This window comes from Talpa europaea, assembly GCF_964194135.1.
Source record: "Talpa europaea genome assembly, chromosome: 1".
Taxonomy (NCBI): Eukaryota; Metazoa; Chordata; class Mammalia; order Eulipotyphla; family Talpidae; genus Talpa; species Talpa europaea.
In genome coordinates, this window is record NC_140073.1 from 122,609,149 (window position 1) to 122,622,044 (window position 12,896).

Genomic DNA, 12,896 nt, shown 5'->3' on the forward strand with positions numbered 1-12,896 from the left:
AATGTGTGGCATTTGTTGTTCTGTAAGCTTTTCTGTTGAGCATTTCAGCAAAGATCTGAAAGAGGATTTACTCTGCAATCTTAAACGACGAGGACCCAATAGTAGTAAACAATTGTTAAAGACTGATGTTAACTATCAGTGTTTATTTTCTGGTCATGTTCTTCACTTGAGAGGTGTTTTGACTGCCCAGCCTATGGAAGATGAAAGAGGGAATGTGTTCTTGTGGAATGGAGAAGTCTTCAGTGGAGTAATGGTTAAAGCTGGAGAGAATGATACTCAAATAATGTTTAATTATCTTTCCTCTTGTAAAAATGAATCTGATATTTTGTCAGTTTTCTCAGAAGTCCAAGGTCCTTGGTCTTTTATATATTATCAAGCATCTAGTCATTATTTATGGTTTGGTAGAGATTTTTTTGGTCGCCGTAGCTTGCTTTGGCGTTTTAGTGATTTGGGCAAGAGTTTCTCTCTCTCTTCAGTTGGTGCCCAAATATCTGGAGTGGCCAATCAGTGGCAAGAAGTTCCAGCATCTGGAATTTTCAGAATTGATCTCAAGTCTGCTTCCACTTCCAGACTTGTGGTTTTAAAATTCTATCCTTGGAAATATATTTCTGGGGAGAATGTTATCACAGAAGAATGTGTTAATACCCTGACTCAAATTGCAGCAGATTTGCCACCATTTGTATCAGTGGTAGCAAATGAAGCCAAACTATATCTTAAAGATCCTGTTGTTCCTTTAAATACGATGTTGCCACCAATTCCATCTGAGATTGATTGCAGTACCATTTCCAACACCCCACCTACAAGAGAGACATTTCAGGTTTTTCTTACTAATGGACACATGAAGGAAGTAGTTCAGCAGTTCATTGATGTCCTGAGTAGTGCAGTGAAGAAACGTGTCTTGTGTTTACCGAGGGATGAACCGCTGACACCAAATGAAGTTTTGAGAACTCATGAGAGAAAAGCAAATGTTGCAATCCTGTTTTCTGGAGGCATTGATTCCATGGTTATTGCAACGCTTGCTGACCGTCATATCCCTTTAGATGAACCAATTGATCTTCTTAATGTGGCTTTCATGACTAAAGAAAAGATCATACCAGCTAGTTCTAACAAACAAAGGGGAAGACAGAAAAATTGCAAAACACCTGCTGAGGAATCCTCTGAAAATACTGCTGTTGCTGCTGATAGGTCTGATAAGCAATTTAATGCACCAGATCGCATCACAGGAAGAGCAGGACTAAAAGAACTACAAGTCGCTAACCCTTTCCGGATTTGGAATTTTGTTGAAATTAATGTTTCTCTGGAAGAATTGCAAAAATTTAGAAGAGCTCGAATATGTCAGTTAGTCCACCCCTTAGATACAGTTTTGGATGATAGCATTGGCTGTGCAGTCTGGTTTGCTTCTAGAGGAACTGGCTGTTTAGTGACCCCGGATGAAGTGAAATCATATCAGAGCAGTGCAAAGGTATGGCACAGTATTTCTGCTCAGAACAATTTCTAAGACCTAGTTCTGTCTCTAAAACCTGTTAGCACTTAGGTTGCAAGAATATACCATATTAAAACTACTATTAAAATGGGGTACACCACACAGTTACAGGACTGGAGTTCATTTTTGTTTTTTAAGCTTTGCTTTTCTTTCCTATATAGTAAATAATTTATTAAAACTTGTTAAGGGATGAAGAAGGACGGCAGGAAAAAAGGAGCAAGCCAAACTGCAGGCCAAGTTCTACAAAGGGTAACTTCACCCTGATCCTAAATAACAATTTTAATATGAATTTCTTTAAATCTTTATAGGTAGTTCTTACTGGAATTGGTGCAGATGAGCAATTAGCAGGTTATTCTCGTCATCGTGTCCGCTTTCAGACACATGGGCTGGAAGGATTGATTAAAGAAATAAAGATGGAATTGGGTCGAATTTCTTCTAGAAATCTTGGTCGTGATGACAGAGTTATTGGTGATCATGGAAAAGAAGCAAGGTAATTCTAATCTGAGTGTTTTTGGGTAACTTTCTAAAAACAATGGACTGAACAAAGAGCTGTAGGTTCCTTCTTTAGAGACTGTTCAAATAACAGTGGCAACAATAATATCTTGACTTTATGCTAGAGACACAGCCAGAAGCAAATCTGGGGAAAAGCCAGAGGTGCAGTGATTTTCCAGAACTCATTCTCCAAGAAATATTTCTTCAATAATTTTCAAAGATCGTAAAATGACTTGATTGCTATTAGTACTACAATGAAAAGCACTAGAAGTGAAATTGAGGTAGTGAGATGCCAAAAGAAGATAGTTAAAAAGTTTTGTTTCCTCCCAGGAAAGGCATAGCCCCTACCCCCAAACTTTCTCCTCCAGTCTTAGGAAACTGGTTTTTTGGTCTGTAGACATTTTAATTTGTATAGATCCATACTGGTTTAAATGGTGGTTCCAGTACTGGACTCCCCTCTGTTAAATATGCCTTTTTTTCAAACACAATCTCATCATGTTTTGATTACCTAAAACCTTTCATGTGTGTGTATTTTTTAATATGGGGTTACCTAAAATATCAATTTATCACTATTCAAGTGGTTTAAATGTAAGTAAACAATCTGACATCCTAAGTGTTTCACAAGTTCTGGATTGTAGGACCCTTCTATATTGGTTTCGTATTCTGAAAATTCAATTTCTTTTGACATAAAAAACACAGATTGAATAATTAAGACCATGCTTGTTTTCATGGTCTCTCCAAAGGTATCTTTTGAAACAGTTTGAAATTATTTCTTGACACCATAGATCTAATTGATTTATTGAGACAAGATTTTTATATTTTGTAGCATATAAAAATTAGTCACATTATGAAGTACTTTTTAAATGTGATTAAACTTTAGTTACAAAATTGTGTAAGTAGCCAGAATATTTTTAATTGAGAGAAACTGTCCTCAAAAATTAATTTTACATTATAAATTTTAATTAGAATGAAACATAAAAACAATAATTATAACAAATAGATTTTATTTTTTATAATGATTATATTTATTTATTTTAGATTTCCTTTTCTGGATGAAAATGTTGTCTCCTTCCTAAATTCTCTACCAGTTTGGGAAAAGACAAACTTGACTTTGCCCCGTGGAATTGGTGAAAAACTAATTTTGCGCCTTGCAGCAGTGGAACTTGGTTTAACAGCCTCTACTCTTCTGCCAAAACGGGCCATGCAGTTTGGATCTAGAATTGCAAAAATGGAAAACAATAATGAAAAGGCATCTGATAAATGTGGAAGACTCCAAGACATTTCCTTAGAAAACTTTTCTGTTGAAAAAGAGATTAAAACATGATTTGGCAGTGTACCAACATCTGTTAATGATGATTATATAAAAATAAAACACTTGCTACTTACTGCTATATAATGTGGTTTCAAAGTTCATTTTTACTTATGATTACATATAGCTTTATATAACCAATTTAGTCAAAATGACAGGAAAAAAGATTATACTGAGAACAATCTGGATGTTTTGAACTTTGATACCATTTTTTTGGAACTCTTAAATTGTAATAGCCCACCAGCAACATAAAAGAAGGTAGCTTTTACTAACTTCATGGTAGCTACATCCAGAAATAACAGATATTGTTATTACTGTTGTCAGTGGCTCAGTTTAGACCGGGCCTTGTTTAACAGATGAAACACTAAGATTTAGAGAAGCTAAACAGTTTGCTTGAGGCTCAAACCTCTGAGTGATAATTGCCACTTGTATTAAATCTCTTTAGGCAACTTTCCCATTCTAGAATTTTGAAGACTATTTTAAACATTCTGCCCCACAAATCTCCATTCGCCCTCTCTCTGCCCCAGTCTTAGCTCATGAGCTTTTAAACAGATCAAAGTCATCAGGCCAAGAACTTTCTCCACTTTACAACACCAGCATTTCTAACTTAGCTGTAGGTACATGCTACTACTCCTTTCTTATTAGAAAAGGAAGTTCAATCCATGCATCTAAAGCCTGTGCTTCTGTATTCCAACCCTTCCTGCCTATCAGAAGCCTTATACTCCTCTCTCCAGTTATCTTCAACTTTTTCTCTGTAGGATCCTTAGTGTAAAATGTTTCATCTAAATAATATATATTCCTGGTCCTACATTTTTCTTTGCTTACCATCTCTAACCTCCCATCCACAATCACCCTTTCCATCTTTTCACATACTTAACTCCACGCCAACCTGACCTCTACCCATATTGTTCGACTCTGACCACCACGCCAAGATCACTGTTGGAATCTACCTCCAGTTAGGGCTTGACACACTTTCTGGGTCTAGATACACTTTAATTATTTCAGTCAGAGTGGGAAAGAAATTTAAGGATTCTGACAAGCCTGCCAAAAGATTTCATACACCCTGAATTTATTACCTGGTAAATGCAATGTTTAAACCAGGTTTAAGTAGTACCTGCATAGGTTTATCCCCTTACCTGACAACTTCAAGTAGCTACATGTTCCTGAACACTAAATTGACATTGCTGGTATTGGGAATAGGTAGATTTTTCAACATCTTAGAGATAAATAGAATAATTATTTTTGTAATAAAGTTCAGTACTAAAAAAATGATCATTGATACACTGCTGACTGTAGTGGGCACTATTCTCTTTTATGTGTATTAATCAGTTGATCCTCTGTGGGGAGTCTAGATCATCACCAGTAAGATACTCTGCATGGATTTTTTTGTTCTTAGGCCCCACATGGTTTGGTAATGACTTTCTTGCGCCTTGATTCCGTAATCTCTAGAATGACGTTCTCAAAGGAGTCGAAATACATAGAACAAACTATCTGAGTTTGTTTTAAAGCTTTCAAGTAGAAGAATTTACCTGTTTTATTCATAGTTCACAAGAGTGAACACACAAATCTCTTTAAGGCAGGACCTCTGGACATCTATCATCGCCCTAAAATAATGGTCATACATTTATTAATATTCACTACTTCTAAAGCAGCTAAAATAATGATGGTGTGGGTACAGGACAAATTCTTCCTCCAAACAGCCACCCAAAACTTCCATGTTGCTAAATTAGTTCTCATTTCTTGATTTAAGAATGGTATCCAATGAAGCTGGTCATTCACCTATTCTTGGAATACTTAGCTTCTGTGACCAATTCTGGTTTTCCTTCTGCCTCTGGGCACTTCCCTCTTTGTCACCTCTGCTGATTCCACCCACTGTGCCTGGTCTTTAAATACTAACTTTATCTGATTTCTCTCCTGGGATCTTATCCTGTATTTTCCTTTTCTATTCTCTCCCTGGGTGATATCAACCTCCCCTGATGTAGTTACCTTATTAATCCTGCCCAAATGTATACATCTAACCCAAACTGCCATTATTAACCCAGACCTGTATATGTGAGGCATGTTCGTATCTCTACTTGATTCTCTCAATTACATCCAGGCCAGTATGTGCACAATTGAACTCAAGCTTGTCCTAATCCCCTGTTGCATCTGACAGAAATGTGGAGGTCACCTTTTCTTTAACACCCTACCCCTATTCAATCTATTACCAATAGACTACCCTTATTTCTCAAATCCATCCGCAGTCTTCTCTCTCCATTACCACCACTCTGGTCTGTGCCTCTAACATCTACTGCCACTAACCTAAATTTTTAAAATAAAGTTCAAACCATTAACTCAGTGGCCTGCATGGTCTACCCTCACCTACTTCTGTGTCCTAATTTTGTACCCACCTCTCTGGTTCTCTATGCATTGTTTTTGTTGAGTTCCCCAAAATATTCAACTTTCTTCTCAACTCAATTCTTCATCACCTGTTATTTTCTATCCCTGGAAAGTTACTTCTTGAACTCTGCTTCCATAGCTTTTGTCCATCTTCTAGGTTGTTTGAAAACCAACTGCACAAGCTTTCTCAGGCCAGGGTCTTTGTTAGCTTTTCTTCATGTGCTGTCATTACTTACTAAATTTGTCACATTGCTTAAATATGTTTCTATGGTTAAATGTGTAACTAAATTTCTCTGTTTTCCAGGGTCACCAACTTCTAGCACCTGGCTCATAATAAGTGTTCCATAAAGGTTAGTAGGAGGAAAGAATGATGATGGGGGTAAGATTCCAACAAGACTACCTCAGAACCTAGAGCTTTCTCTGCCACTGCTTTGTGTCTTAGCAGAGACAAACAGTGAGGGGAGAAATAGAGAAATAAGAGACCATGAAACTGGAATGAGTTCTAGAGGCGGGAGTGGGGGACGTCAGTTTGGGGGCCCTGCACTGTACGCATGTGTGCCTTTCCCGAGTTGATCCACTGGCTCACCCCAAGGTGTCTCACATTAGACTCTAGATCTGGAGTGCCATCAGCTTCCATCTACTTCTCTGCAGTGGAGGGGTCTGGTGACCCACTGAAGGTAGGTGAGGCAGTGAGGCCAAGGGCACCCAAGATGGCCCTGAAGCCAACATGGGGCCAGCAGCCTTCCCCTGGTCCTCACCCTAGAAAGTCCCTCTCAGATCCTCCTGGCAGTGTCTCCCCTATCACCCTCTCCCCAGCAGGATTCCTACTCAGGCCCAGGGAAACCTCACTGAGAGCAACCTATTTCCAGCCCACAGAATACTCCAGGGACCAGTGTGGACACAGCTTTCCTAACCAGGACAAGAAAACAAATATATATATATATATATATATATATATGTATATATATGTGTGTATATATATATATATATATATATATATATTTCTTTCCATTTTAGGTGTGTGTGAGGTAAGGCTTTAGATTTCTTTTTTATCCAAAATTCTATTTATTGAGGTAAAGTAGGTTTAACCCTGCTTGATTCTTTCAGTTACATCCAGGCCAGTATGTGCACAATTGAAGCTTGTCCTAATCCCCTGTTGCATCTGACAGAATGTGGAGGTCACCTTTTCTTTAATACCCTACCCCTATTCAATCTATTACCAATAGACTACCCTTATTTCTCAAATCCATCCACAGTCCTCTCTCTCCATTACCACCACTCTGGTCTGTGCTTCTAACATCTAGTGCCACTAACTTAAATTTTTAAAATAAAGTTCAAACCATTAACTCAGTGGCCTGAGTTAAAGTGGGTTTCTTGATGGACCACAGGTGCTTTGGTGGTGGGTGCACTATGTTAATAACATGGTGGGGGTGGGGGGTGTCCTGTACTCCCAAAATACAAACAATGATGTAAACCAACATTACCTCAATATTTTTAAAAAATTTTTAAAGTAGAGTTTTTGAACATAAATATGAAGGTGTGAAGTTGTAATCTCAAAATTATATAATTGTGTAAATGACTAGCAAATCAATAAAATTGGGGTGAGGCAAGCAAAGTAGGTCTCTTCCTTTGCCTTGACTTCCTTCTCCTGTACCTATGTGTGCATAGTACTGGGACTTGAATATGGGCAGAGCTGGGCTGGTTCTGATTCCGAATGTGGGAAACATCAGGTATGTTCTGCAACCTTCCTAGTTTCCATTATTGCATCTTAAAGTGGTGATACCAATGCCTGTCATGCTTTGCTGGGTTCTCTAAGTGTGGTCCCCTGATGGCAGCATTACCATCACCTCCAGCTTTTCAGAAATGCAAATTCCCCAGCTCCACTCCAACCTACCAAATCAGAAACTCTGGTGTGGCACCCAGTAATCTGTTTTAACAAGCCCCAGGTAATTTTGATATGGGATGAATGTTGAGTCAGTGTATAACAGAGGAGCCAATTAAATGAAATACTGTGTATGAAGAGTTAGACAAATAGTAGATGTGTGGTAAATGGTGTTTCACCTGAGATCAGAACAGCAGTTTAAGCAGGCAAGCCACAGTGCATTTAAATGGGAATAGAGAATTGTAGTTGGAGGCACACAGGTAGAAACCAAAAACCTTTCTCAAGTTGGAATTCAGGTGGAAAGAGGGCATGTGAAGGGATTCCTTCCTTCCTTCCTTCCTTCCTTCCTTCCTTCCTTCCTTCCTTCCTTCCTTCCTTCCTTCCTTCCTTCCTTCCTTCCTTCCTTCCTTCCTTCCTTCCTTCCTTCCTTCCTTTTCTTTCTTTCTCTCTCTCTCTCTTTGTTTATTCATACAAGAACTAGGGTACAGGCCAGAGGTGCAGGGGTGAGAGGATTCATCGGAGACAGAGTGGCGAACAGAACAGGCAGACTGACTGAAATACACTGCTGAGGGGAGCAGTGGGTGAGACAGGAAAGGTCTGCTGCGCCATGTGGGTAGCTCCCTGGCCAGGGATCAAACTCTTGTTGCAGTGGCTGCAGATAGCTTCATAGTGGTGTGCTTAACCCCTTGCACCACTAGGGAGGCCCTTGGAGGGATTTTCAGAGAGAAAAACATAGATGAGGTAATGGGAGATGAGTTAATAGTCAGCTGGATGGGTCCAAAGATAAAAGTGGTAAAAGTTCACTTTCATCAGTCCTTTTAACTGGATATTCTCATTCTTGCTGGTTCCTGAATACTGGTGGTTTGGCCCAGTCCAAGAGTTTGGCCTAGTCTGGTCTGCTAAGGCTTGCTCCAAGCCCTTTTTAAAATAGCACCAGTGATGTTAATTTTTCACATGGTAGTTATGGTTATTATTTCTCAGGGAGCAGTTTTTTTTGTTTTGTTTTTTTTTTTTGCAAAGAAATAGACAGCTAAGCAGGGTACTTCTTTTAAGTAGGTCCTTATTTTCTTGCTTTTAAAAGTTTTGAAGACTGCCCTGGTGGCCTAGGGTTAAGTCTCAGCGCTATCACTTCTATGGCCTGAGTTTGATCCCCATCTGCCCAAGGAGCTAACCCACATATGGTGCCGCAGACCTCCCCTGACTCTCCCACTGCTCCCCTCAGCAGTGTGTTTCAGTAGATCCACCTGTTCTGCTCCCCTCTTTGTCTCTGGTGAATCCTCTCACCCTTGTATCTCTGGCCTAGATCACAATTCTTCTACACATAAATAAATCAATCTTTAAAACAATTCAAATAAAACCTTTTAAAACAAAATACAGTCATCTCTGAATATCCTAGGGGGATTAGTTCCAGGCCCACACAGATATCAGAATCCATATATACTCAAGTCTCTTATATAAAAATGGCATAGTAATTGCAACCTTCTCACATCTTCCTAAATGCAATGTGAACATTATACAAATAGCTGTTATACACCATTGTTTAGGGAAAGAAGACAAGAAAATAAAGTCTGTACGCATTCAGTTACAGCAACCAAAGTAGGCCCAACTACATAGTAAGTATTTTCAAACCATAGTTTGTTGAAGTTTACCTACCCCAAGCCCCTGAAGAACTCTAGGATGGGGAGAGTTAACTGTAAACATAATACCTTTCCAATAGGGATGCAACTATAGTTTCTCATATATAAACTTACATTTCTTTTTTTTTAACCTACTTCTAAGTACCTTTTGACTTCTTTTGAAAAGGAGACCATAATGTTAAAATTTTACAATTTTGTTTTAATTAATATTTCATATTTCTTATGCTGTAGTTAACAACTGAAGAAAGGTAGTCACTGACCATGAAACAATTAATTTTAAAAGATGAAAGGTACAGATTTATTTCTCAGGAACTCTAATTTATTGCCATCACAAATGTTATTGCTTGTCTTTTCCTTTTTTATTCATTGCAGAAACGTCAAAAAGGACACACTGTACTTAATTAGAAATGTTAAGATTATCAAAAAAAGGATTGCCTAAACCTGACCAAACTCAAGATGAAGAAACCTACCTGGAAAATTTATCAGTACAGAGAAATGCTTCTGCTTTTTTTGAAAAATTTGATCGAAGTGAAGTACAAGAGTTGCTAACTACTGTACAAGTTAGCTGGTTGTCTTCCAACGAAGATGTCCGCACTCAATTAGACATACCATGCGGAATTATGAGTCAAATAAATAATGTAGGCTTCTCCAGTGCAATCCTGCTGACGCCTGTGGACTCTACTGCCCTCTTAGATTATAGAGAAGTTCATCAGATCATAAGAGAGTTGGCTGTTGGAATTTATTGCTTAAATCAAATTCCTTCTATCAGTTTGGAAGCTAATTATGATCAGAGCTCTTCTTGCCAGTTACCTCCAGCTTATTATGATACCAGGATTGGCCAAATTCTGATCAGTGTTGACTACATGCTGAAAGCACTATGGCATGGAATTTATATGCCTAAAGAAAAACGAACAAGATTCTCTGAATTGTGGCGTACCATCATGGACATTGATCCAGATGGAAAGCCTCAAACAAATAAAGATATTTTTACAGAGTTTAGTTCAGCAGGTAAGGGGATTTAATACTTTTTAAAATTAGAACCCATTTTTTAATTTTAAAAGTAATCTCTCTGCGGCTCAGTTTAATGTATCAAACCCTGCATCTACAGGATGCCAAGGCATCAGTAACCTTTTAAGAGGGATCTACCAGATTGCCAAGGGAATGCAGAAATTAATGGAATTCACTGAATATTACTGGCTATAATTTGCATTTCTCCACTCAAATCATACCATAGACCTGAACAATAAGACAGAATTTATTAGGTTCCAGTTAAAGCTATTATATTTTGGAGCCAGTGGCCCTCCAACCCTATGGTACCGTGTCCATGGTCATATGGAATTAATGCTGATTCCACCAACACCACAGATTAATTCTTTTGATTAAGCATTTGAGTTTTACATTCACTGCTCTTGGAGGTTGCACAGCAGATCATGTATAAAAATAAACTGAATAAAGATCAAAAGTATCATACTTTGGAATATCAACCCCATAATGGACATTATTTATAGGCAATACACAGATCAACAGATCAGTTCTCAAAATAGTCAACAAAGGAACAATTCGGGTCACATTTTATTCCTGGATGGACTATTATCTTTTTTCAGTTTCAGACTCAATAAAATCTATATAAAATCTATTACCACATTCTCTCCTACAGTCAAGTGAAATTCCAACACATTTTTATCAGAATTGAGATTTATTTTTAAGCATGTGACCACAAACTGAATCTAACTGTGATTAGATATAATCAATGAAAACATTTGGTAACAGTGTCTAGGATACATATCTCCCATTTCACTCCTCATTATGCATGGCCCTTGGCAAAGGAACAATGGGAATTGTTTCTAAAAGCAGACTCCAAGAGCAGCATTTCCGTTGTCGATGATCCTTCCATCTCAAAGTTGCCCAGTAATCCATTTGCTCATCACTGGAGGATGGCAGGTCAAATTGCACAAGTCAGATCATGTCTTTATATACTTGAGTAGGCCAAAAAATCTGGAAAATTAAGTTATATAATTTACCCTTCCTGATTTAGATGATGCCAGAAGTTTTGTGAAGATCTGAGCCCCATAGAGGTTAAGGATCAGGGAATGGAGAGTGGTTTCCAACAATATTAGAGCCTTGACAAAAATTAAATTTGCTTTTCTTGGGCCTCCCCGGTGGCGCAGTGGTTGAGCGCTGGGTTGCGAAGCTGCCCGCGGCCTCTGCGGCGCCAGTTCGATCCCCGGCTGCTCCCCGGCCACCGGAGGAGGGTCCCACATGGCGCGCAGACCTCTCCTGCCGCCCACTGCTCCCCTCAGCAGTGTACTTCGGTCCTTCTGCCTGCTCTGCTCCCTGCTCTGGCTCTGGTGAATTCTCTCACCCTCCCACGCTTCTGACTGTACCCAGTGCATGTATAAACAAACAAACAAACTAAATAAATAAAGCATGCCTCTATTAAAAAAAAAATTTGCTTTTCTTTTTAGAAAGATTATTTAGGACTCATTGGAGAAGAGATGGTACTGATGAATCTTTCCATTTAGGCATGTGTCAAGCAAGGCAAAAGTCAAAGCTGACAGATTTGAGTGGCAAGGAAATATGAGGCCTTTTTAGATTCAGATATCTGGGTGGAACTTTTACTATGGAGTCAAATTCTGGAGAGTAATCAGGGTTAGAGGTACACAATAGGAGTTGTTCAGAGGTTAAAAGTGACAAGAGCCTTTGGATCATCTAGTGATAAGGAGATACATGGCCAAGGTAGGAGGGAGCATCTGTCCTCTGCATATCTAAGAACAGAGGGTGCCTGCTTAGTTGATGACAAAGTCAGCTGTATCGAGCAACTTCATGGTCCATCATCTGGTCTATTGTACCCAACTATCTGTTATATATGATGACGCCCTCACAGTGGTGACTGAGGGGAACAGACACAGGAACATTCTAATCAGTTGTAGGTGGAGTGAGGGAGCATCCAAAGATTGTCTTTCACTTCCTACCTGGGGGTGATATTCAAAGTGTGTAACCAGTGCAGGATCTCAGAGACATCTGCTTGTCATTTGTACTTTTTGCTGGATCATGGAGCTTTGAAGGCTATCCCAGGGGAGGGAAGGAATTCAAAGATTTAAGAAAAAAAAGGACAGACATTGATGTACAAGCTACACTTTAAGACACGTCACAAACTTACCCCACATTTTGTATAAAATCATGTTTTATCATTCTAAACAGTTTTCTTAAGTCTATATTAAGGGATAACATTGTCAATGTATCTGTCATGAAGAATCTGACACAAAAGTCCTTAATTTCATCGTTAAAGGAAAGAAAGTGTAAGAGGAAACTTGTCATATATAATGGAATAAAAACAAGCTTTAATTCTAATTTTTACTTCATGATTAATTAGTACATAAGGCATTATATGGTTAAATTCTGTTATCAGCAAAAAGAAAAAAAAATGTAATAATGGACCTGAAAAAGAAAGTGTGCTTCAGGCCAAGTAAAAAACTGATTTCTGCTTAAAATATAATATTTTCTTTTCGAGTCTCCATATTTCTCTTGATTAAAGATGAGACTAGAGTGATGATATTTCTATGTATTATATTCCTTTAATGAGAATGGCAATCTTTTTTTAATTCTACAACTTGCTGTCTTTATTCTGCTTAGTTATAACTCATCTATCTGCTTTTCATCTTTAACAATTTTACTGGCATCTCATTATTCATTTACTGTCATGGTTGTGGGATT

At 38.4% G+C, this 12,896-nt stretch overlaps 2 protein-coding genes across 3 annotated transcripts in view; both read left to right on the forward strand.

The window, feature by feature from the left end:
* Position 1: 1 nt before the first annotated feature.
* ASNSD1 (asparagine synthetase domain containing 1) lies at positions 2 to 3,407 on the forward strand (the record flags this gene model as incomplete). Of its 2 annotated transcripts, none has more annotated exons than XM_084253369.1 (3): positions 2 to 1,462; positions 1,792 to 1,973; positions 3,014 to 3,407. In XM_084253369.1, 3 exons carry the CDS (start codon positions 2 to 4, stop codon positions 3,297 to 3,299), a joined length of 1,929 nt encoding a protein of 642 aa, XP_084109495.1. In that variant the 3' UTR covers positions 3,300 to 3,407. The 2 variants fall into 2 exon arrangements, with proteins under 2 accessions (XP_084109495.1, XP_084109496.1); XM_084253370.1 differs by having other exon boundaries at positions 2 to 22.
* A 6,182-nt stretch (positions 3,408 to 9,589) lies between these two features.
* Positions 9,590 to 12,896, forward strand: part of ANKAR (ankyrin and armadillo repeat containing) — a gene marked incomplete at both ends in the record, with an annotated part of 44,635 nt that continues 41,328 nt past the window's right edge. Inside the window, one exon of the mRNA XM_084259344.1 lies at positions 9,590 to 10,190. Within this exon, the coding sequence (XP_084115470.1) occupies positions 9,590 to 10,190 (601 nt within the window). The remainder of the gene's footprint in view (positions 10,191 to 12,896) is intronic.